Source organism: Arachis hypogaea, chromosome 17 (assembly GCF_003086295.3).
Source record: "Arachis hypogaea cultivar Tifrunner chromosome 17, arahy.Tifrunner.gnm2.J5K5, whole genome shotgun sequence".
In the NCBI taxonomy this organism is placed as follows: domain Eukaryota; kingdom Viridiplantae; phylum Streptophyta; class Magnoliopsida; order Fabales; family Fabaceae; genus Arachis; species Arachis hypogaea.
Window position 1 is genome coordinate 8018158 of NC_092052.1, and position 25188 is coordinate 8043345.

At 27.8% G+C, this 25188-nt stretch overlaps 4 protein-coding genes across 4 annotated transcripts; all 4 read right to left on the bottom strand.

Annotated features, from left to right (window-relative positions):
• Positions 1 to 1492: 1492 nt before the first annotated feature.
• On the bottom strand, positions 1493 to 5209 carry LOC112764905 (putative BPI/LBP family protein At1g04970). The gene is made up of 6 exons (XM_025810731.3): positions 4463 to 5209; positions 3585 to 3724; positions 3046 to 3400; positions 2698 to 2946; positions 1994 to 2119; positions 1493 to 1898 (listed from the first exon to the last, which is right to left on the bottom strand). The coding sequence occupies exons 1-6, from the start codon at positions 4868 to 4870 to the stop codon at positions 1701 to 1703; spliced, it is 1476 nt and encodes a 491-aa protein (XP_025666516.1). The 5' UTR covers positions 4871 to 5209; the 3' UTR covers positions 1493 to 1700.
• Positions 5210 to 7135: 1926 nt separating this feature from the next.
• On the bottom strand, positions 7136 to 10131 carry LOC112767186 (protein IQ-DOMAIN 33). The gene is made up of 6 exons (XM_025813070.3): positions 9360 to 10131; positions 8906 to 9199; positions 8571 to 8777; positions 8181 to 8294; positions 7722 to 8105; positions 7136 to 7508 (listed from the first exon to the last, which is right to left on the bottom strand). The coding sequence occupies exons 1-6, from the start codon at positions 9429 to 9431 to the stop codon at positions 7404 to 7406; spliced, it is 1176 nt and encodes a 391-aa protein (XP_025668855.1). The 5' UTR covers positions 9432 to 10131; the 3' UTR covers positions 7136 to 7403.
• A 5530-nt stretch (positions 10132 to 15661) lies between these two features.
• On the bottom strand, positions 15662 to 17584 carry LOC112765782 (heavy metal-associated isoprenylated plant protein 47). Its single transcript, XM_025811636.2, has 3 exons — positions 17453 to 17584; positions 17259 to 17337; positions 15662 to 16022 (listed from the first exon to the last, which is right to left on the bottom strand). The coding sequence occupies exons 1-3, from the start codon at positions 17465 to 17467 to the stop codon at positions 15748 to 15750; spliced, it is 369 nt and encodes a 122-aa protein (XP_025667421.1). The 5' UTR covers positions 17468 to 17584; the 3' UTR covers positions 15662 to 15747.
• Positions 17585 to 23349: 5765 nt separating this feature from the next.
• LOC112765473 (uncharacterized) lies at positions 23350 to 24057 on the bottom strand. Its single transcript, XM_025811372.2, has one exon. The coding sequence runs from the start codon at positions 23900 to 23902 to the stop codon at positions 23456 to 23458; it is 447 nt and encodes a 148-aa protein (XP_025667157.1). The 5' UTR covers positions 23903 to 24057; the 3' UTR covers positions 23350 to 23455.
• Positions 24058 to 25188: the final 1131 nt, after the last annotated feature.

Genomic DNA, 25188 nt, shown 5'->3' on the forward strand with positions numbered 1-25188 from the left:
GAAAATAATTAAACCATGGCCACGAAATGATCCTTCTCCCACATCGTCATCGTCATCCTCGTCGATGAGCTCAGATGATTAGGAGAATTCTGACCATCTAGATAGAACCGTACCCTTTTAATAGTTTAGTTATTTTAGTTGTTTCTTGAATTTAATTCAATTTTTATGTGGTCAATTAGGAGAATTCTAACTATGTAGACAGAACCACGAATTTAAACTTCTATTAGTTTGATTATTTTATGATGTGATTTGGTTTATTTTAACTTTATTTATAAAATTATTATCACATCATTTTCATTTGTGACTAAAAATGACTCTTATAATCAGTCTTTTGTGAATTTAATCTACAGTAAAAAAAATACAATTAAATCTTGACATTTTAAATGATAGAAAAAAAAATGAAAAAACTATAAGAGGATTAAGTTATTGCTTCTCTCATCTCAAACCGGAAAAAATTGGTCATAAGAGAAAGAAGAGAAGATAACATTACTAGTGAGAAACTCAAATTTATTTTTGAAATTTACTATTATAGAAAATGAATGATTTCAGAAATGATAGTTGTTTTCTCGAGGACATGAATGATAAAGAGGGGTAGAATTCTCACTTTAAGATAATGTTTGTTTTTAAAGATTGGAGCTAAGACTATAATTAAAGTTTCAGTTTTGGAATACAAAATTACATACAGTTCCTTTAATATTTTCAGAAAGTAGAATAGGAGGGAATTAAAATTTTTTAGACTGAAAATTGAAACTTTAATAATATTTTTTTAAAAAAATACTTTTATTTAAATTTTCAAATTCTAAATCTACTATTCAATCTTTATATTTATTTATCTTAAACTAAACATAATTTAGTCTAATACATTTTACATTTATCAAATACAATATAAAAACTTAATTTAATTTCAGTTTCTCAGTATTAATCATTTAATCTTTGTCTCTCGATCTCATTCTCCATCTCAAACACAGCTTAATATATGTAAAAAAGACTGATTAGATCTGAAAAAAATTATGGCTTGGTCAATTAGGAGAATTCTAACTATGTAAACAGAACCACGAATTTAAGCTTCTAATAGTTTGATTATTTTATTTGTTACTTGAATTTAATTTAATTTGTCGTGTGAATTGTAGCTTGTGAGTTGTTATGATGTGATTTGGTTTATTTTAACTTTATTTATAAAATTATTATCACATCATTTTCATTTGTGACTAAAAATGACTCTTATAATCAGTCTTTTGTGAATTTAATCTACAGTAAAAAAAAAAATACAACTAAATCTTGATGTCTCAAGATGTTCAGATTTTAGGCAATTACATAATTAATCATATTACGTGTACACTGAATTATTTATCAAATCAACTGCTTATATTAAATACATGGTAAAATATAAAATACACATTAAAATTAAATAAATAATATGTATATTTATATCCAAATATATAATAACTTCTTTATTGACTCGTGACATGAAATATATGTATGGAAAACAATGTACATCACGAATATAACCTTCATTGTACATAAAAATTTATGGTGTAAGTACATATATATCAATGTTTAATTTTTCCCCTTTTCTTTTTCTATTGACAGTTGCACACTTGCACTGTTGACTATCCTAACAAATGAATGAAAATTGTACAAGCAGATAACAATTCAGATTTCTAAACCGAGCTATTTACATGCATCAACAAACACTATCTCTACTGAATGAATTTGAAGAGAAGCTTGTTCGAATCGGAAAACGACACGTCGCTGCAAACCGTGATTCTTGAATCTGACAATATTATCTCTGCTTCTTGTAAGGTGAAGCCATGAATGATGGGTAAAGGGAACCCTTTGCTGAGATGTAAATTTGCATATGGCAAGAACACAGTTTCAATGAGAGTCCACACAACTGGCTGCATTGGGAAAAAAAAGTATAACAATAACTTGAATCAATAAAAATGAGATTTTGAATTGTTATGCACTTGTAGAAAACAGAATACAAAAGCACCTGAACAAGGTACATCCTCAGATTGCCAATGGTGCTCCATTTCAATGACATTGAAAAGTCATCCAATTTCACGGCACCTACGAGGTTGTTTCCGTTGATTTTTACCAAGCCTGAGGCTCTAATCACCTGTGCAAACGCGATGAGATGGAGCAATAAAGGATCAAAATTACAACCACAAACAAGAAAGGACAATTCATAGCAAGGTGCTAAGCTGTATATACATTACAAGTTAGATTCCGAATTATCTATATTCTGATGACATTATGTGTTATGTGATGCAAAGTCCAATATTTATACTAATAATTAGTGGCACAACAAGTACAAGCCTGACCTAGTGGCTAATGAGACTATGAACATTATAATGACCTGTTTGGTTTTCGGTTGTATTTCTTGTTTTCACATTCTTTTTTCACAAAAAACTTGAAAGCAGAAAACACAAAAAAAGAAAATAGGAAATAAAACAAAACCAAACAGGTCCTAAAAGGTGAGAACTCCTTGACTTCTAGCTATAGACTACACTTCATCTATTCTACTCTCCTAATTGGAACTCTCTCTACGTGTTCTGAAACCATATATGGTGAGATTCTACTACCAACTTTTGCAATTAGGTGCAAAGCCCAATTTTCTCTGTAGTACTAATTCCCAAACCCATAACAACAGATAGACCCAATAAATATAGCAAATTTGAACATTAAATATTATACCAATGAGATGCATGCCACTGGTATTACTTCATGTTCTTCCAAAACATCAATTGTTAGGTCTGCAAACACGTTGGCACCTGCTTTCTGATTTGATATCTCCACAACCGGAGGAGAAGATAAAGATATATTCAAGTTCATGTCATGATTTGGGTATTTCCTGTATAGTTGGGGAACAATAAATCTCCATCCTGCAGTGTTCAATAGAGATTGATCTGGTATCTTGTCCACTATCCAGTGCATAAATTTTGCCTGAACCCGAAAACAATTTCTCAATTGACATTAACCCAAATGCAAAAGTAGTATTTAATAAATCTATGATTAAAGACGAGCTAAAACATTCGTACTTACATCATAATACAATCCCGATGCGGAGTTAAAGACAGCGTCATCCATGGTTATGCCTAGCATTTTTGAAGAATATGCACAGGAAACTGGGAATTCTGATTTCTTATGGCATAACTTAGGAATAGGGACAGAATTATTTCTTTCTATGAATAACCCATTAGTTTCGAATCCGATGGATGAATTGCTTAATAAGACATTATTAACAAAAGTTACATTCAAAGATGCATGATCATCAACTGGAACCTCCTTTGGAAGACTTCCCAAATACAAGTCCAGTTGTGAAATCCCTTCTTTAAGTTTCTTGGTAACTGCATTTTCTACTGCTGACCCGATTTCCTCTTCAAAAGCATCAACTATCCTGTTAGTAAAACGGAAAAATTACAACAATAAGGTATTCATAGACAAGACCAACTACACTGAAAAAAGGAAGAACCTTTATTGGCTTCTAACACAAGTTCTATAAAGCAAAGAAAAACAACACCCAGCAACAAGGAAGGAGGAAATATGAACCCTGAGATAATCAAATACAGATAGTTCGATACCCTTGATAAAGCCAAGATGCACCTCCATCCAATTTTATTGAAATATCTTTAACATAAGAACCACAGTCCTCAAGTTTCAGCTTCAAAGACCCTTCTTGATTCTCCAAACCAAGCGTAAGGCCGACTTGCATGCCTTCAACCTTTCAAGCAATAGAATTAATTAAATTCCCTTTTCTATAGTAGTTGTGACTTGCAAAGAAGAAAACTGATAGATAAATACACATACTAGTAAGAAATAAAAAATAGGGATCATTTGGAGCTTATGATACATGACAATAGTCACTGATATAGGGTGGTTTACTGCAAACATCTAGTCAATTACAATAACCAAGTCTTATCCCACTAATTAAGGTCGGCTACATGAATCAAATGACATCATAGTGCCGTATCATAGATTGTATATGTATGTTAAGCCCATTTATACCTAAATCTCTTTTCTTTGAATAATTTACTAATGCAAGGAATCTACTTACCAAAAAATTGTAAAACGACAATACCAGGTATCACAACAGAAAAGGACACAGCATTCTTTACATCACAAAGCAAACTGAAAAAGGGAAAGCTACAAAGGCATCCAATTTGCAGCAACAACTCTTCCAATTTCAAAGAAAATAACAAAGTTAACCAAACAATCTAACTCTTGTCCATAAAAGGAAATGCTTCAATTAACAACACAAAAGTGCTTAACAGTGATCATACAAAAAAAGAAGAAGGGGGTTTTAAACATTCAAATCACCATTATATGAAATATAGAATCAATACATGTTTCTAACAGCATACATTGCTACTTAACAGTGATCATACAAAAAACAGGTTCTTAAGTTCAAAAGTCTCAAAACACCATTATATGAACTAAAAACAAAGAATCGCTTCAATACCTGAACTTCTGCTCTACCTCTATCAGAAATCCTCACAGGAACAAGCCAAGTGCTGTAAGAGTAATACCAATTCATGCTCAAATTACAAGTAACCCCAGAAGCCACAATTGAAACCCCTGCTTCCCCTGGCTTCACAATTGATGAAGCAACATCGATTTCGTATATTGTGATGTTGGAAAGTGACATATACACATTACCAACAACTGGAAAATTTGCTCCTTTTTCAATATCCCGCAACCGGAGTGAGATTATTGAAGAAATCGCCCTTTTCACCAACAATTCCTTCACGAAATCAAGGCCGTTTTGGGTGACCAGAAGGGATATGAAAGCTTCGTTTTTTGGTTCAATTTGAGCATGCCCATGAATCAGAGAGGAGAATAGCAGAAGAAGAATAACGAAAGGTGCCATTTTGGTTTATGGGTAGGTGAGGAAAAAGATTGGAGTTTCTCATAGGGAAAGAAGAAACAGAGTAATGGAGGCAGGGTTGGATGAAACTTTCTGAAGACTCAAAACACTTGTAAATGGAGTGAAATGTCAAAATTGCCCATCCTTGTTGTGCCTGCATGTGATTGTTGGAACTTGGAAGTGGGAGAAGGGTGAAAAAATGGGGATCGAAGAGAGAAGAGAGGGAAGAGGGTGAAGTTGAGTTCCCAAATCCCAATCCCCCCCTTCACCGAGATGAGTTGGTGCTTGGTAATTTTCTATTTTTATTGGTAGGGTTTTGGTTTCTTTTAACTTTTTGTCATCAATAATTGAGCTATTTAGATTGTACTATATACCTAAAGATTGGGATTGTAATTTTAGTATTTTACTAAGAAATAAAAATAAAAATAAAATACATGCTTATAAATTTCGCTTTTTATTTTGTGTTGGAGTACAGCTGATGTTGTTTAATAATATGAATAGTTAGTATATTTTTTTTTATATGCATTTTATTTTATTTTTTAAATTTATAAATTTAACCTTTAAATTTATATTTTGATATTAAAAAATTTTTGAACATGTATATAGAATCTTTCGATTTAGATTTTCTGAAATTTTTTTTTGTTTTTTTTACGTAAAATCTTACCCTCAATTTTTTATTTCTACTCAAAATTAATCTTCAATTTTTTACTCTACCCAAAATTTGATCCTCAATTTTTTATTCTCACCCAAATTTAAGCCTTTAATTTGTAGTTTTTAATTTAAACAAAAATTATCTCCATATTCATAAAAAATACACTAATTTTCTATAACGATGTAAAACACACCTCTTCAATCCATTATCAAAAAAATTAGCCTATAAATTTTGGAAATTTGAATATGAATTTACAATTAGTAATTTCCATATTCTAAATGGACATACACGGTATATTGTGACATGTTTTTATGCGAAATTTTTTCGAAAATAAATTTTCTCCAGTGAAAAAAAAAAAACTGGATGCTATCTAGTGTATAATCTAACCTTTCATTGCTTTCTCTCTTCTATTTAATTTTGGTCTCACTTAAAAATTAAAAGTAAAAGATCACACTTTATTTTTTCAAGTGTTTTTTCCACTTCAGAGGATCCGTTTCCAATTTTTTCTGATATAAAAGACATTTTATATGTTGCGAAAAATAATGCATTACACCTACCATCGACTTAATCATCTATTTTGATGTATTATATCGATGAAAAAATTATTTAAAAATTAATTTCTATAAAATACAAATTATTTTTGTTGTTCATTACATATATAAAAAATGTTTGTTCTTGAAAATTTAATAGTTATCACTTTTAAACTAATCATCGGCATGGCAAGTTAAATTATTATTTACATCTTATTCTATTGTAATTAATATTTATCCTATATTTTGAATTTTAAACTTTAAACTCTCTCTTATTTGTATATTTCAACTGAGTTAAAGTTTTTATACAAATAACATAAAAGACAGCCATGCCAGATGAGTTTTATGCTTATTGACATGCTAATTAGTTACTATGCTTCAATTTAAGATTACATTTGATGCCATCAAAATTTTGGGGGCTCGACAAAACCTTTCCATTCATCCACATACTTCTTATTTGAGTCCTCTAAAATAAAGGATACTCGATGATAATGCCATAATAACTTTTATAGAGAAAGAAATAATGTTATTTTTTATAAGAGAAAATTTACTAACTGCCATAACTATAATTGAAAGGCAATGCTTCCTCTTCTGGCATGCTGATTGAATTCTATGGAACATCCACTCTGAGGGATACAATTTTTCCTTAATCCTTATATTTTCTGGGCGATAACTGACTTGATCGTCGAGTTTTTTGCAGGTACCAACCCCGTTTTACTGGATCAACCTCTTTTGGATCCAAGTTAGTTACTGCTGAACAATATATATGCACATTCTGCTCAAACTCTTAAGTACTTTGTATAGTTTGTATTCACTCCTCCCTTCTGTAAGGATATTAAATATTTGAACTGAAACATAATTATTTACAGTGCAGTTACCTGTTTTTCCAATAACAGAAAAATTATTGTTATGATTTATTTTATGATATGAAAATAGTCCACCTCATTGGATTTACATGTTCTGCTTTTGTGTGACATTGTATGCAAAGTGGGATCTTTAATATTTAGCATTCTTCTTTCTTGGTAGCAAAATTATTTGTGTGTAATGTGTCTTACCAAGAAAGGAAAAACTATATTATGCAAGCAATTTTCTTTATATATATTGCTTTTATTGCTTAAGAATGGATATAATATAACTTCCTAAGTCATTGGAAGTTGGAACAAACATCTCTTTCCATGCATTTGAGGCACTATACTGAAGAGAAATTGTACACACAAGACACAAGATGAATCAACAAAATCTACACAGAGAATCCAACCATTTATGCAGAGCTTACACCAAATCTTAAGTACTAGACACATGACTTTATTTAGCAGATTAATGTTAGAAGTTACTCATTGGGATTTTGAAGCTTTTAGGAATGCCAAGTTTCAGTTTCAGTTTCATCTTCCTTTCTACTTGCTTTTGGTTTTTGCTTAACATCCTTGCTTGCATTGTTTGAGCCTTCTTTCTTGCATACCTGCAAAACGATAAAAGTATATTTAGACGATTGAAGGAATCAACGAACAAGCAACATATCGATGCATTTCTGATAAACTATATAAGAAAATCAAGTTGTACATCCAAAAGAAGCCATAGCTTTTAGTGTTGGTGATTGATCTAAGAATTTAAAAGTCAATGAGGAAGGAAAATCATGAATCATAGATATGCTAAAGATTCCAAAACTATAAACCTTTGGCTGTTCTTCAAGGAACTGATAGCTTGGCACTGTTTTTCGCCTTGACACAGTTCTCCTAGCTTTGAAGTTGGTCTTTGATCTTGGTGATTTGATGCTACAATTTTCTTCTCTTGAATTTACTGAATAGCTATCGAAATGAGGCAGCACTTCATTCGAACCACAGCTCTCTTTTTCTTCCCCAGAAGCAGCATCCAAGAATCTAGTCTTGATTGTGAAATTACTATTAAGAGGATCATGCTGCTTCAAAGCATGGCTTTCAACAGATAATGCAGCAGTGTCTGGAACACGTGTTGCCATCCATCGTTCGAGCCAGCTCCAGCTCATATTCGATTCAATGCTGTTGTATTTTGTTGGTCTTCTCTTTGAACAGATTCTTAGCTGCATTAACCAGAACCAATGTTTTGATTTCTGCACTATCCATTCCTTCTATGCAAATAGTTTTAAGATGTTTACCTGTTGAGAGAAAGCATAAGCTAGTGCTCTTTCTCTTCTGGTTGATGCCTCCATTCTGTTCTGCATTCGCATTTTCGATACATAGCTACTCACAGTGCTATCATCCCATTCTTCCTGAAAATCTCATGAACTATGCTAGTTAACAGAATTCGATTGATGGCGAGTTATAGCTAAATTGATAAGCTTAGCACCTTCAATCACTCTTTTAACACTTTTTTATTAATGCAAGAATAAGATGAGCTTTGGTGAATTATTTAAGCTTAATCTGAATTCAAGTCTTTAAATTTATGACAACATTTCAAGTGAACTAAAGTTAGTTGTTTTTCTTCTAACAAAATCATGAGCTGCTACTTGCTAGTTTCGTGAATTTAACATTGTCTTCTGTTATACCTTCTGCTTTGTTATATGACTCCTTGTCCGGCGATGAATATGCTGGTAAATGCTCAATTTTTCGCCTTCAACCGAGAAAATTTCAGCCGAATTTGCAGTTTGAACTTCAATTGATGTTCCCATGGACTTTCTATCTGGACTTTCAGTTACTAAATTGAGCTGAACTTCACCATTATTGGTTCCAATTTCATCGTTTCGACGCCTTAACTGAAATTTACAGCACACTAATCATAAGAAGAAGAAAAAAACACTATGCATCACATAAATAGTGAATTTATTGATGTAACTGATGTGAATATATGCAAATTGATGTAATTGAAGTTTGTTGAGCTAACCAGAAAGCTTCTATATGCTGATTGAATCCGAATTGCTGCTGCTTCTTCACTCAAGAATGTAGAACTACTTGAAATTGGCATTTCTTCTTGTTCTATTACATTCTCCACAGTTTCTTCACTTTTAGCATCTTCTCTATCACTCAAGTTCTCTTGTATTATTGGTTGTGTAACTGTAACTTCAGAACTCTTAAGTGAAGCTGAATCCTCCTCTGCCACAACTGAATTGAATTCATTTCCACACAGGTATGATCTAACAGAACCCCATCTTCGATTTTCTGTCGAATTTCGCCTACCCTGAGAAAAAGTAACAAAATTTGTGATATGATCAAGAATTCTTGCAGCATATATATATATATATATATATATATATATATATATATATATATATATATATATATATATATATATATATATATATATATATATAAATAGATAGCATTTTTGAGAGACTCACTTTGCTTTCATATGATGCAGCAGAACGGTTTCTGGAGAAGACACTTCTTACCAATTCTCCAGTAAAACCCATATCTTACTAGCTTTATGAATTTGAGAAGAGATCAGAAGAAATAAGAATGAGATTTATATTAATATGGACAATGCAAAGATATAGCATATAGAGGATGATGCTACTAACTTTAGCATTTCTACATTATTAGATAGTAAAGTGATAAAGGCCAAGCTACATTCTCACTTGTCCTCACAATATTAGACAAAAATAAATAAAGTTGTATTTATAGCTTACAACAATCTGCTATCTCATTTACTCTCTCCTTCATAAATATTTATGATTAAGAATTTCGGTCCTTCACTTTAATAATTATTTTACGATTTACAAAGTAAGTCACATTGTTTAGAACAACGTAACTTTTTCTTTTCTAGTAAACACTTAATTCGGTCCTTATCCATTATCACAAAGGAAGGATGGTGTCGTTTTTAACTCTTTTATGGTCAAGAACCACTTTGTCCTCTGTAATAATAATGTAATCTTAGTCTTAATATTTTCTTATTATGTACACCAAAACTTGAAAGACACTTATTATTGTTACTAACTTTATCATATAATATGGTGAAATCACATGTTAGCTAGAATTGAATATGATCGGGATCTATATGCAGGGATTTGCAGAGCTGGAATGCTGGCTCTAAATCAAGGAAAAAATAATAGAAGCTGGAAAGTTAAAAAGAAAAAAAATAAAAAAAGAAGAAGGATATATGGATTTAAGTGCAATGTTTTTATTGCTTTTTTTTGCATATATACTTTTTGCACATGGCTTGTAGAGGATAGGCTTCTAAAAAAGCTTTGCTTGATGCTGGGGTTATGTACTCTCTTTTATTCCTTTCTGGTTACTAGTACTACTGTTACTGTGTCTTTTTTCTTCTTCTTCTTCTGTCCTTTAAGGATAGCTGCTTTTTTTTTAGGTTACTTTAGGTGATGCCAGTTATTTTGGGGACAGGTTTAGCATATATACAATTTTATTTTATTTTATTTTATTTTTCCCTTAAGGATTCTTCTTTAATGTCAATTTTTTGCAATGTTTTTGTGCTTAGATTGTTTCATGATTTTGGAATGAAACTAATTTAGTGGCAAAAGTTCAAATATGTGAAATGCTTATACTTCATATGGCAAGTTTCTTATGTGGTGTGCAGTGCTTTTTATGAGGAATTTTAGAATTAAAAAAAAAGTTGGAACCATAAAAAATTACTATAATTTTTTGAGTAGAATTAATCAAATAATAATAATAATAAAGGAATGAAGTAGTCTGAAAATTTTCACATATAGTTTAGGTTTTACAAAGTTGCAAAAAGTATTAAACATGTGGTGTAATAGTTATTTAAAGCAACATTGATTTAACTTGATCTTAGAATGCTATGATTCTTTTCCTTTTTGGTATTATTAAAATGTTATGATTGATTATTGCTTGTCTTTAGCTAAGCACAGGAACATGGTACGGATCAAATAATCTGCATGCTAATTTGAGAATTAGGGTTGCTTATTACTTAATGCACATACACTCTTGATTAGGCCTCTCTTTCTATGCAATAAAATAAAGGATTTAACTTATCTTCTAAATTAAAGCTTTGGTAAACATTAATAGCCTTTATAATAATAATAATAATAATAATAACAGCATCACTATGATGAAACCAAGTTTATTTCTGAATTTTTTGCTTTGAAGAAAGTTCTCAAGTGCCAAAATTTTCAGGCTAAGAAATTAAAAGATATCTGAGGGATGAAAAAAAAAGAAAAAAAAAACAAAGGCATTAATTAATAGGCCTGGAATAAAGGTGTCACATAATCCATCATTGGTGGTCCAAATCAATTTTAAAGTTAAAATTGATCCCAAAAAAAAAACAAAAAAAAAACTCTGCATCTCTTGGGATTGTCACACTCACACTCTACCCCCTCAGGAAGAAAAGTCCACATCTCTCTATAGCTGTGTTTAACCATACATTTGTACAAGTGTTCATAATTATGTCAATACCCAAAAAAACAAAATGTTAATAATTATTTGAAATTGTGAACCACTAATTTATTTTGAAAATGTTAATTTTACATTCAAGAGGCTCTCACTCCAATGGAATATACTTACTAGAGATTTTCATATTCAAATCAGTAATAAATAAATAATCTAAGAGATATAAAAATTACAAATACATATTAAATTTTTTATAGTGTTTAAAAGAAAATTTATAAAAAAATCTAGATAGATTTATACAAGATGTATACAAAATCTGCGTGAATTTGACATAAATTATGTCTTTTATGGGTTGAAATTTTTGAAATGCCTAAAAAGACGTTTTTGGACAGTTGTTTTTGGTTCCAATTCAAAAGCTGAATTGTAATAATAGTATTCATATAAATTTATACGAGATTATGTGAAATAATTTAAAATTTTTATTAAATATAAATCTTTAAAACAATCTTACAAATTAAATATAATGCTTCCTGTGCAAAATAAGACTAAATCTCTATTTTGGTTCCTGAAATTTATGCGATTATCCATTTTAGTCTCCGAAATATAAAATTATCTATGCTAGTTCTCCAGATTTAAATTCGAGCACCAATGTGATTCTTCGATTCTTTCTGACGATGACTAGACAAACAGAATGCTGAGATGGCACTCTCCCTGCCACGCTGGATGATGAGTAAACGATGTCATTTATCCTTGGTACCCAAACAAGTCAGAAATGTTGTCGCTTTGTATACGAAGTGAGAAGAAACGATGAAAACCCAAAATAAAGTATTCTTTTTCTCTACCTCTACTATTTTTCATTTCTGACTTGTTTGAGCGCAAGTGCAAACGACGTTGTTTACTCATCATCCAGCATGGTAAAAAAAGTGTCATCTCAGCACTCTGTTTACCTAATCATTGTCGAAAAGAGTCGAGAGACTATATTGGTGCCCAAACTTAAATCTGGATGATTAATATAGATAATTTTAAATTTTAAGAACCAAATTGAATAATCACGTGAATCTTAGGAACCAAAATAAAATTTTAGTCACAAAATAGTATTAATCATGTTGAAAATTTACTAATCTACACAACCTTTACAGGTTTTATATACTAATTAATTATCTCTTATTCTTGATGAACCACGTTATCTAAAATGATTGTTTCTGAATATTGCATGTGGAAAACAAAAGATTGGTTATTTATGTTCTGCCATGCCATGCCCTCTTTTAATTAAGCATACGGTGTGGAATTAGCATGAATATTATCGAATTGTGAAAATAATAATAATTAATATAAAAGTTTAATTAGCATGTGCATCATACTAAAGAAGGTGGACTTTTTTAGCTTAGAGTAGTAGAATAGGGACCGTAGAACTATATATAGCATGATGTACGTTATTAACTTTTAAAGTACATCAAAATTATTGGAGAACATGCTATTTTTTTCCTCGTTATTATGTACTTCTCATATGTTCTATTTGCGTTGCTTAATTCAAATACACCGATGCTTTTCTGTGTAAGGAAGGCCTGAAGGGATAAAATATACAAGTGGCTATATATATATGAGTAAATAAGAGCTTTTGATTTGATATATTTATATTGTGACATATAAATAATGTAAATTATTTTTATCATTCAAAATTTACAAATTTATCTTACTTGAATTTATTATTTTTTCTTTTTAACTAATATTGCTTATATTAGATTTTAAAAATTTATATTAGATTTTAAAAATTTATCTTACTTGAATACTGAAAGGCATTTGTTGAGTCTCTTTAGAAATTGGATGATGAAATATTGGATCCAGTGATTCTTTGTTAGGCATGTGTATATCAAGAGGGCTTTGAATTTTTCAGACCCGTTCCTTCCATAAGGTCTTCAGATAAGTAAAAATTTTTGTGACAGAATAAATATCTTATTTTAGTACGTACACTTTTTTTTTTTGTAATTCTGTTATACGAAGAAGACTAAACTGAAAAGATCACTCATAAAAATCTATTCAGATTGAAAAAGTAGTTGTGAGATAAATGACAATTTAAATGATAAAAAAAAAAAAAACTATAAGACGATCAAGTTATTACTTCTCTCTCAAACTGAAAAGAAATGATTATAAGAGAAAGAAGATAACAATGCCAGTGAGAAACCCAAATTTATTTTTGAAAATTACTATTATAGAAAATGAACTACTTTAGAAATGGTAGTTATTTTTTTGAGGGCGTGAATGACAAAGACTGAAGTAGAATTTTCACTCTAAATGTAGTGTTTGTTTTTAGAATTTAGATCCTCTAAAGTGAGAAAGTTGATAAAGTGATAAACCGAGGGATTAATTACTATTGATTTGAAATTTTTAAGAAATGTGTGCCCCACTATCTTAATTTAAGAGTGATTAACTCCTCACTTTACTACTTTACCAATTTTTTCATTTTAGAAGATCTTGATCTTTGTTTTAAAGATTGGTACTGAAACTGAAACTAAAATTTTAGTCTTTTTAATACTTTTAGAAAGTGGAATAGGAGGAGATTAAAATTTTTGAGGCTAAAGACTAAAATTCTGATAATATTTTTTTTTAAAAATATTCTTATTTAACTTTTCAAATTCTAAATCTATCGTTCAATTTTTATATTTATCTTAAATCAAATATAATTCAATATAATACAATTTACATTAAATATAACATAAAGACTTAATTTAGTCTCAATTTTTTAATATCAATCATTTAATTTTTGTTTCTCGATCTTATTCTCAATTTCAAACATAGCCTAATATATGTAGAAAAGACTGATTGGGTCTTGGAAAAAAATATGGCTAGTGAGTGGATTCTTCTATTGTAGGTGAGACAGAAGAAAAAGAAGATTGGTTATTTGGATTGAAGGTTTTGATTATGGTGAGTACCAGCAAAATTCTATGAACTCTGATACTATAATAATAAATTTATAGAAAATAAAGTGCATCTATTTCATTACATTTCTTACACTAGCTATAGCTATAGCTAGATGGTAAAAGGATTACAAAGAAAATTAAAGGGAGAATATTACACCACAAACATCATGTATAACACATGATATTATTATACTATATATGAAAATTGTTTATACACACAAGTTATATATGTGTATATATAGTATAGTATAGTATAGATGCAGGCACGGACCTAGTAAGAACCAAGAGGGGGCACTTGCCCCCATTGGATTTTTGTTTTTTTTTTTTTTTAAATAATTATATATAATGTATTTTTATTTTAAATTTTAAATGACTCCATTATAAATAAATTAAATTTAATTGGCTAAAATCCCAAATTTACCTTTTTATTTCTCTATTATTTTAATTATTATTTAACCTAATTAAATTAGTTTTTGTGCCGTTACTTTTTTATTCTTTTAAATTTTTTTTTATTTTTATATTTTTAACATTTTTTTTCTATTCTTTGTCTAATAATTATCTTCTATTCATCAAAAAGTAAAATTTAAATTCTCTATATTTTTTTTATATAACTTTCTACGACTCTATGTATCTTCCAATTTCATTGTTTCTCTTTTTGATATTTTTAATTGCAAATTTTAATTCAAACAATTATAGTTTAGGTATTAATCTAATATTTTATTCTCTTCATGACTTTATATATTTTATTTTATTCTCAATTTATTCATCTTTATTACTTATTTTTTAGCTTTTGCTCTATTATATGTACCTGTGTTGCATATAAAATTTTAAAATAAATTGATTAATTTACTAATTTAAAATATATTTTTTATTTTTGAAAATAATAATGACAAAATATTTTAATTATAATACATAATTAAACAGATAAACAAAATTTTTTATCTAACATTATATCAAAATTAAATTAAAAAATATATAACATATTTAATTATTTAAAAAAGAAAGAAAGAAAAATATTGCAAATTAAGGTTCTATTATTTTATATAAACATACTTTTATATATAGATTTAATTTTTATAGTATTTATATATAATTTTAGTTTTAAATTATAAATACTAGTGTCTCATTAGTTGCTAATGTGCCAATTGAGTCAGTCTTTTATTATTAAATGTGTATAAAAAAATTAGTTAAGATAACAAGTTATCTATAATTTAATTAAAATATTTTAAGTTCAAGTTTTAGAAATAAAAAAATATTATTTATAAATTATATATAATGAATAGTATTTTAAAAATAAAAGTGTTCATTGATTTTTTTTATTTTTATATCTTTATATAATTAATAATACTTAATAAAATTTATTTTAGTGTATATATTTTTGCCCCCATTCTTAAAATTTTCTGACTCCGTCACTGTATAGATGCATGGATTCACCCCTTTGATGTATAGAAATGAAGTCTTTGACCGTTGAGAATGACAACAATAATAAGCTAATTGATAATATTAATTAGAAGAAGAAGGAACTATTGGGGTATGAATCATAGACGTAGCATGAGGGATAATATGGGGGTGGACGATAGTAATCATAATGATGATGATAAGTAGTAAAAGATGGTTCTTCAGTTTGTGGTTCTTGTTCTTTTTTCACATCTTCAACACTTATAATGGAAGCACCCCGGAACTTCTTCCTAATCTGATTAGTCAAACAAACTGAGTCAACTCCATCTCCAGTTACCACTAATTGGTCTTTGCTTTCGCCTTCTACTGCCACTGATTCTACACCTGTAACAATTTATTATTAGAAATTCGATCATTGTTTATTATTTTATGAATGTAAATTGGCTACATTTTTGAACTCCGATCCGCTAGATAACCAACACCCAATCAGTCAATTATTTACTAATTTATCATTAATTAATAATTTTTATTATTTAAATTGTCATTAATTAATAATTATTTAAATTTTATTTTTGAAAAAATATAAAATCAACAAGTATTAATTGCAGTTGTTTAAAGCTGGGTTTACCTATATTTTTCCTTTACACATAACTGTATATCAAATTTGTCCTACATAGCATGACTAAAAAGATTAAGAGTTTATTGATCTTTCTTAATCATAAAAAAAAAAAATAAATATAAAACAAAACAAAAAGGAAAAAGAAAGAAAGTTTAACTATATATAAAAAGATTTACACTACTAGTTTAAAAATATATTTTTGTACAAAAAAATGTGTTAGGTATGTATATAACTATTTAGTCCGATCCATACTTATTAACTTAAATTTTTTAATATATACTCAAATAGATCCCTAAAAATTTTGTGTTAGACATTTTTGTCTTCCAAAAAATTCTTAAATTTTATAAAAATAAGATATATATATAGGTCCTTTTAATATATTTTTAAAGATCTATTTATCTAAATAAAAATACGAATTTAACCAAAATAGGAATTTATATATCTTATTTTTGTGAAATTAAAGAATCTCAATATAATTAAATTTTTTTAGGACAAATCATTTGACATAAAATTATTTAGAGACCTATTTAAATATGTACTTTAAATTTTTTAAAGTAAGTAAGTAATGATAAAATTGTGAAAAAAATAAGAAAAGAATAGAGGAAGAATATTATACTTATATTTCTTGATTGATTGAATTAAATTGTATTATGAAGGTAAAACTAAATATATATAGAGCATTGGCCTAAGAAAGATAAAAGCAAATAAAGATAAGATAAGAATAACTAAAGATAAGATAAGATAAAATAATAAAGACAAAAATTGTAACTGAATTTATGTATTCTGTTGGGTTGAATTTGTGGACCACACGAATTTTTTATTGTTGTTATGGACTAAAATGAAAGAGTAGTTTAATAAGTAATTTCATGAAAAAATTAAACGTGATCAACCTTAAAAAGTAATATTATGAAAACATAGAAAAGCTAAATACGAAACATAGAGGTACGGATATTGGATGAATCCATTATGTTCAATAGATATATATAGACACACACACGTACCTTGGCACACTGCAGCAATTTTCATGGCTTTACTTCTGCATTTGTCACTTCCCATATTGTGCACCTGGATTACTATTTTCTGCATATATGTAGCATAGGATATTGTTAGAAATAAAATTGCATGCACATATATATAGCCAGCTAGCATATGTAATTTAATTTAGTAATTAATCATTGCAAAGTGATCTTACTACCTTCGTCATGCTCATGATTATTGATATATATATATATAATTTGAAGAAGCAAAAGAAATTTTAGCTACTACTTAGCTATGTATGTGTTTGTGGAATAATTGTGTGTTGATTATGTATGTAGGGAGATTTGTGCGTTGTATATATATGAATCAAGAATGAGTCAAGTGAATTTTAGTATTATTTTTTTGTTGACTATATATATTATTGGTAAATTGGTAATTTCATGGGGAATTTCGTAAGGCGTGGAAACTATAGTTTATTTCTAGATTTTTCAGACTTTAATGACTTTATTCTCCGTTTTACACTTGGGGTGGGAGATTAGGTGTGGTATGCCGTTGAAATTAAACGTGTTTGTTAGGAACGCAAATTAATTTTATTATGGAGGGATCGTTAGTGTAGGATGCAGATATGAAGAGGAGGGGAGTTTTATTGGGCTGTGGTGTCAGAAATTCAGTAATCGGACCCTGCGAGTTGCTGATGGGAACTCGGAACTTCCGATTTTTTGTAAATTAAAAAAAAATTCATCTCAAGCAGAAATCGGACCCAACGACTAATATAACGAAATAAAAATAAAAAAAACCAACAAAAAAAACGGACCTTCTGTTTTGATGAAGACATATCGCACAGTCCGATTTCTCCCATGTGAATTTTGTATACAAGCAAAACGGATCCTCCGATTTACTTATAAAATTTTCAAAACAAAAAATTCGAAGGGTCCAATTTCTTCCTTCCCATAATTTAATGTAGTACCCCCACATTCCATAACCGAATACAACACCTACCCCTCTTCTATAACCAAAAAAATTAGCCTGTTAGGAAATATATTGGTATAGCTAATCAACACTGCTAAAAGTAGCACCAACAAAAATTATTATTATTCTATTATTACTAAAAGGTAGAGGAAGCTAAGAAAATGGTTATTAGAATAAAAGGCATGTAATAGTGTATGTGGACTCTTTCAAAAGATCTAATTACTTTGATTTTATTTAATTTATTATTTTAAGTTTACTTCATTCTCATTGGATGTGGATGGGACTTTATGAAAAGGCCAAAGTCCTTTGAGTTAGATCATTATTAGTTAGATATATATTTTTTTTATTTGTGTTATGATATTTTTTGTCACTATATTACATGTATATTAAAAATTAATTATTAAATTAGTCATTTAATTTAAATATAATTAAAAATAGATTAAATAATACATATATTTATATATAAATAAATGATAAGCGATTTTTATGTACACTAATATTTTTATTTTTTCAATAGTTATCAAATTTTAAATTTTTTAATTATAAAAATTTTAATATTATATCCTAAAATTATTTATTTTAAAATTTAAATTAATAAAAGAATACGTGAATAAATATTTTTTTAATTATCTAATTAGTTATATAATGATGAGTCCAAACTTTAATATTTTTATGGTAAATAGTTAATATTTTCATTTTGACCCTCTTATTTTTTTCATTTTGGCCCCTTCTTAATTATTTTTTGCATATTTGCTAGTCTCTTTTCTTTTTTACAAGTTTCTTTATGTTGCCTCTCTTCCCTTTTTTTTTTTTTTACACTTGATTATTTAGTTAATATAAATTTGAGTCATCTTATATCTTATATGTATAAATATTTTTGTAACTAAATTTAATTAAATTGGATAAGCCCAGTAAAAAAAATATGGGCATATGTCGAACATATATACTATTTCTCCTCTTTTGCATTTTCTGTAACATACAAATTATAAAATTTTTTTGATATAACATATAAATTTTTGAAATATAGCACACAAATTTTTTATTATTTTACAACTTTAATATTTCTTTTTACATTGAATGTCTGATGCGTCCTCACTAACAGGGGTAAATTATACGTATATTTATTATTTCATAGATATATACTTATGAGACTAATATTTAAAAATAGATATCTAAATATTTTAATTTGACCCCATTTCAATAAGGCCTAACTCCACCCCGATTGTACAACTAATATTCTTCCATTATTTGTATTTTTCCCAAATTCCAGAATTTGATTCAAACAGAGAAGAGTTTTCAACATGCATGCTCTTTCTTTTGCCGTACGCCATAAACTACAATGTATAAATAGTTAAATATACTATTACTAGTAGTATAGATAATAACAATAAAATACAAAGTCATGACGCATATATTCAACTCTCATCTCTTTGATAATAATTCACCAAAAAGACAATAAATCCCTTTAATAATAAGGGTCTAACTAAAAAAATAATTAGTATTATGTAATTTTTATAACATGGAAAGGAAAAAAATTAAAATGGAACCATTGTTTTTTCTAATCAGAAATAGTAATATTATTTATTTAAACCGCAATCACAGTAGAATAGACCATAAATTATTATTAGAGAATTTTACTCTCCTCCCTTAAAAAATGCTAAAATAATACTCTTCTCTCCTCTATTTATAAAATGTACATTTCTCTCCCTTATATCTTTTAAAAAACTTTCTCTTTAATCCATTTTAAATTTTTTGTGTTAACTAAAGTTAACTTTGTTCATTTAAAAAAAAAATAATTATTTTTTATATAAATACTGTTTAGTAAAAAATTTATTTTTATCATTAAATTTTGTTTACCAAAATACTTTTTAATAAATTATTTTTTATTGATTAAATTGTATTTTACTAAAATATTTTTTAAAATTTTAATAATTAAATTATTTTTTCTAAAATATCCTTCAATAATTTTTTAATTATTAAATTATAATTTACCAAAATTTACGTTAACAATTATTTTTATACTTTACTATTAATTTTTCGATATCAATATATATTATTTTAATATTAAATAAAAAATTTTGATAAAATTATTTTCTGATATCAATATATATTAATTGTTATACATATTAATAGTGGTAAGATTTTTTTATTTAATGTTAAAATAATATATATTAATATTAAAAAATTAATAATAAAATATAAAAATAATTGTTAACGAAAATTTTGGTAAAATCACAATTTAATAATTAAAAGATTATTAAAGAGTATCTTAGAAAAAAATAATTTAGTAAAAATACAATTTAATTAATAAAAAATAATTTATTAAAAAATATTTTGATAAGTAAAATTTAATGACACAAAAATAACATTTTTGTTAAAGAATATTTTTGTAAAAAATAATTTTTTTTAAAAAAATAGATAAAATTAATATTAGTTAACACAAAAAAAATTAAAATGAATTAAAAAGAAAATTTTTAAAAAATTATAAGAAAAAAATATATATTTTACATATAGAAAAAAATATCATTTTAACATCTCTTATAAAAGGAGAGTAAAATTTTCTATTATTATTATTATTATTATTATTATTATTATTATTATTGGGGGGTGTTCAATCACAATAGATTATTTCGCTGGTATTTTCTCCGTCAGGTCAATGCAAAGTCAAAATGGGCCTTTCAGAGTATATAGTCTTCGTCAACAAAAGTAAAAGTAAATAAAGTTTGTGCTCCTAACCAAGTTGGGTTGGTCTAGTGGTTAGCTCACTAGTCCGCTTAAGCAAGTGTCGGGGGTTCGAATCCCGCCTTGTGCATGCAGCAATCCATTGGCCAGCAGCAAACCCTTAAATGGAGCTCAGTACCGCGACGGATTAGTCCTTGACCTGCCGGGTTGGGGGATACCGTGGAAAACCAAAAAAAAAAAAAAAAAATAAAGTTTGTGCTCCACCTGTCCAAAAAAAAAAAAAAAGAGTTTGTGCTCCATGTTCCATATGGCCATATCTATTGACTCGTCAACTGACAACAGGTATATTTTGTTAAAAAATCTACATGTTAAAAGAACTGTATGTCCTATGAAAAAAAAAAAACTTTATGTAATTTTCAATTGAAGAATTTATCTCCAATTGAATTTAGATTTACCATTGTTCTATTTGTTCATGTTGATAATGAAAAAAATTAACTTTCCACAGAAACATACTAATTAAATTGATACATAATACCAAAAAATCAACACGGGACCTAATATATAGGCTGGCAATGGATAAGGTAGGATAGGATTTAGACTCGACCTTAACATTATCCGTGGATTAAAATTTTTTTTAAAATTTTACCATACTCTACTCGCGGATTGAGAATATCTCAACTTTAACCCTACCCATGCTCTAAAGTTCTAAACCTTATTCTATCCGACCCAACTCGCAGAAAAATAAAAAAATTTTAAATAAATATAAAATTCAACCATTTCAAATTTTATATATATTAATAAATAAAAAATAAAAAATTAAGTTCAAATTAAAATTAAAAACAATAAAATTTTAAAAAAATTCAACATAAAATTACAAATAATATAATCATCAACTAATTTAGTGATTATTTTAAATTTTTATAAGAGAAAGATTTTGAACTCACAATCTTCACTACATGCATAACATTTACATATATATTATATAATATATTAGGACAGCGAATAAGATAGACAACCCTATCCAAACGAATTGGTTCGAATTAAATATCTATAGGTAAAGTATATATTATCAGTCCTACTTACATATCAGTGATAATTATGATGGGACTTTAAAGTTTAATTTTAACAAAAACACATTATTACCCTTATCAAAAACTTAGCGTATCTAAAATCTCACAAAATAATTGTTGAAATTGAATTAAACGATGACCACCTTTGTGTGTATATATTGTTTTAATTGTAGGATAACTTAGGACCTATACTTTGAGCCTCGTAACTTTACCTTTTTTCTAGGTCAGAAAACCGTATATATGACACTGGGCCTTTGGAGAATTAGCAATCTTTATTTTTTATTTTTGGGCCTTTAGACCCTATGTCCACAAAAAAATAAAAAGAGAACTAACTAACTTGGATTAATCTAACAATTAGACCATTAGTTGTTTAAGCTAACAATTAGGTGTGTGTTTATATTGTGGTTGATAAAACTTAAGTTTGAATAAAAGTGATTTTATAAAATTAATTTTGGATAGAAATAAGTTTGTGTCAACATGATTTATGTTTGACAATTTTATACTAAAATTGATTTTGATAAAATAAATATTGTTTGAATAATATTAGTTAAAATCACTTTTAGATAAATAATTACTAAAAAGGACGTGACATTAAATTATAATGTTATTTTTTTATATATATTTAATTTATTTTATTTTTTATATATTTTTATATAGTATATTTTTAGTATTTTTAGTACGCTATAATTTTTTACTATTATTATTATTTATGGTTAATTTTTTTGTTTAATTTATTTTACCTAATGGGATCAATAAATTATATTATAAAAAGATAATAATAAATATAATACACAAAAATTACCATTATAAAAATATATAATGTCAAATAAAAATTAATAAAAATATAAATAATAAATAATAGAAAAAAAGAACTCATGTAGAGAAAAATAATAAGAATTCTATAAATAATACAATAGTATATATAAATGATAAAGTTGGTAAAAGAAAAATAAAGATTAAATGTCAATGGCTAAAAGCCAGTTAGTGCAACGCAGAAGTTAGAAATTCTTGCTTCTTGTAAACGTGATTTTGTAACCAAAATCACTTTTGCCTTTATAAATAGAAAAATTAGCCAAACCAAAAATGGAAGCGTTCAAGAAGCTGTAACGTGCTTTTTCTCTTTCAACGTGGTTGCCAAACACACCCTAAACCATTATACTTTCTCTTAAGCTAAATATTAGTAATTCAAATTTTGTCTCGTACATACTCTAAAAATAAAAAATTCAAATAAATATAATTTACATTGCAATCTTTTGAATAAAATTAAATTAAATTTAAAAAACAAAATCAAAATTAAATTATCAAGAAAAGAAATTTAAACTTGATTTCTTTGTATGTATGTAACATTATATGAAAGAGTAGTCACGTGCACTATTAGAAGCACAAAAATTAAACAAGAATAATAATGAAATCACAAAAACACCTAATAGAAGAACAAGACACTAAGCTAGATTAGTAATGAATAATAATAACAAAAACAAGTGTTTTAATTAATTAAACTAAGCAGCATTAGCAAGAAGATTATTATTAGTAGAAGCAGCAGCACAGGAATATTCACGTTTGACAGCCTTCAAGAGTAGACTATCATGTTCAAGTGCCATCTGAACCGGCAACGATCCAAGCCCATTCGCCATGGCCAGAAGCATCTTCTTTGTTTCCTTCTTGAATTCATCCCCATCCACTCTCCCATTCATGTCGTGGTCAAACTGCACGAACAGCGACTCGTACACACGCGCCACCTCCTCGGGATCGCGCGTCACGTCCACGCCGAAGGGCGTCTCCATCACCCTCAGCCTCTGGAGCTCCTTTACCATCTCCGTGTAAGATAGGAAGCCGTCTTTGTCCGCATCCAGTTCAGCAAAGAGGTCGCTCACTGACGCGGAGAAGGCCTCCTCGTCTTCCACGAAACTAGTGATAGTGGTGCTGTCTATGATTTCTACGCTCATGGCTGGTGGTTGATATTCAAAAAATCAAAATCAGCTTAATTAAGATTTTTGTAATTATAACAATAATGAGAACTTAGAAGAGAAATTAGTGAGCCTTTTTTGCTTTGTTTGACGAAAGGTGGGTCTAATTTGAAGTATTTATAGGAATAAGGAGAAGGTGGTTACACCGTAAGCAAACGCAATATCTTATTATCTTTAATAATAGAATTCAATTAAAGAATGTATCTTTTTCTTTTTAGTTAATATCTATTAATCTTTTTAAATTTTGATCCAAATCACAATACTTTCAATCAAATTAGATTCAAAATAAATGCAAAAATTAATACAATATACATAGCAATCTTTTAAAACAAAATTAGATTTGATTAAAAAATAAATATCAAATTGATATCATAAAAATCATAACAAATTATATAAATTTTATCTTTTAAATTGATCTAAATCATACTACAAAGTACAAATATAATCTTATTATCTTGTTAACGGTAACAATAAATTAAAATATACGCAATAATCGTATTAATATCTCGTTATTATTACTAAGATAATAATAAAAAAGAAAATATAAATATTTAAATATACATAGTTCGGAATAATTAATTTATTTTATTCGGTTATAAAAAAAAGTTCCCTTTTTGCGACCGTTGTTATACTTTAAGTCCTGGATTTTGAGATACTCTAGAAAGTTTGTCGACCAGGATATGCGCGTTTTTCTAGCAAGCAAATGCAACATTAAGCCTTAACAATTATTTAATCGTTATATTTTTAATACATACACTATATAAGAATCTATAGTGGGCATTCTCAAAAACAATTGGCCAAAGTCATAAAGTAACAGTTTTGTTAAGAATTGGATGTGTGTGTTTTCATCGCAAATATGCTTGTTTGAAATAGTATTTTATAAATTAATAAAACAAGTGATAAATAAAATATTACTTCTTAATTGATCGAACTTATTTAGATATTAGTTAAAATTGTTTTATTGCTAATCAAATTATATGACTTTAGCATGAAATAATAGAAAAAGTATAGGAGAACAATGTTTATACTTTTAAGGTAAAAAACAGATTAAAAAATGTTTGATTAATTTTAAAAATCAAATTTAAAAAAAATGTTTAATTAATTTGAAACATCAGAATCTTAACACTATTGTTTGTTATGTCTCTACTCTAATCTTCTTTTTCCTTTTTTATCGTCGGTGTCGCCTCTTCCTCTCTTGCATGGCTATCTTCCATCGTACCGCGCTCTCGCCCTCACGTCACCCTTCTAAAAGAAACAATTTTTAT

What these genes read in the sequence shown, in the direction of transcription:
- LOC112764905 (XM_025810731.3), bottom strand. Translation starts at nt 4,870, where the DNA reads ATGGCACCTTTCGTTATTCTTCTTCTGCTATTCTCCTCTCTGATTCAT. An exon ending in GAGGTAGAGCAGAAGTTCAG is followed by an intron (nt 3,725 to 4,462) that starts GTATTGAAGCGA and finishes ATTGCTTGAAAG; the next exon opens with GTTGAAGGCATGCAAGTCGG. An exon ending in CAGTGGCATGCATCTCATTG is followed by an intron (nt 2,120 to 2,697) that starts GTATAATATTTA and finishes GCGTTTGCACAG; the next exon opens with GTGATTAGAGCCTCAGGCTT.
- LOC112767186 (XM_025813070.3), bottom strand. Translation starts at nt 9,431, where the DNA reads ATGGGTTTTACTGGAGAATTGGTAAGAAGTGTCTTCTCCAGAAACCGT. An exon ending in CAGCATATAGAAGCTTTCTG is followed by an intron (nt 8,778 to 8,905) that starts GTTAGCTCAACA and finishes TGTAAATTTCAG; the next exon opens with TTAAGGCGTCGAAACGATGA. An exon ending in TCCTTGAAGAACAGCCAAAG is followed by an intron (nt 7,509 to 7,721) that starts GTTTATAGTTTT and finishes ATCGTTTTGCAG; the next exon opens with GTATGCAAGAAAGAAGGCTC.
- LOC112765782 (XM_025811636.2), bottom strand. An exon ending in AATTGCTGCAGTGTGCCAAG is followed by an intron (nt 16,023 to 17,258) that starts GTACGTGTGTGT and finishes AAATTGTTACAG; the next exon opens with GTGTAGAATCAGTGGCAGTA.
- LOC112765473 (XM_025811372.2), bottom strand. Translation starts at nt 23,902, where the DNA reads ATGAGCGTAGAAATCATAGACAGCACCACTATCACTAGTTTCGTGGAA.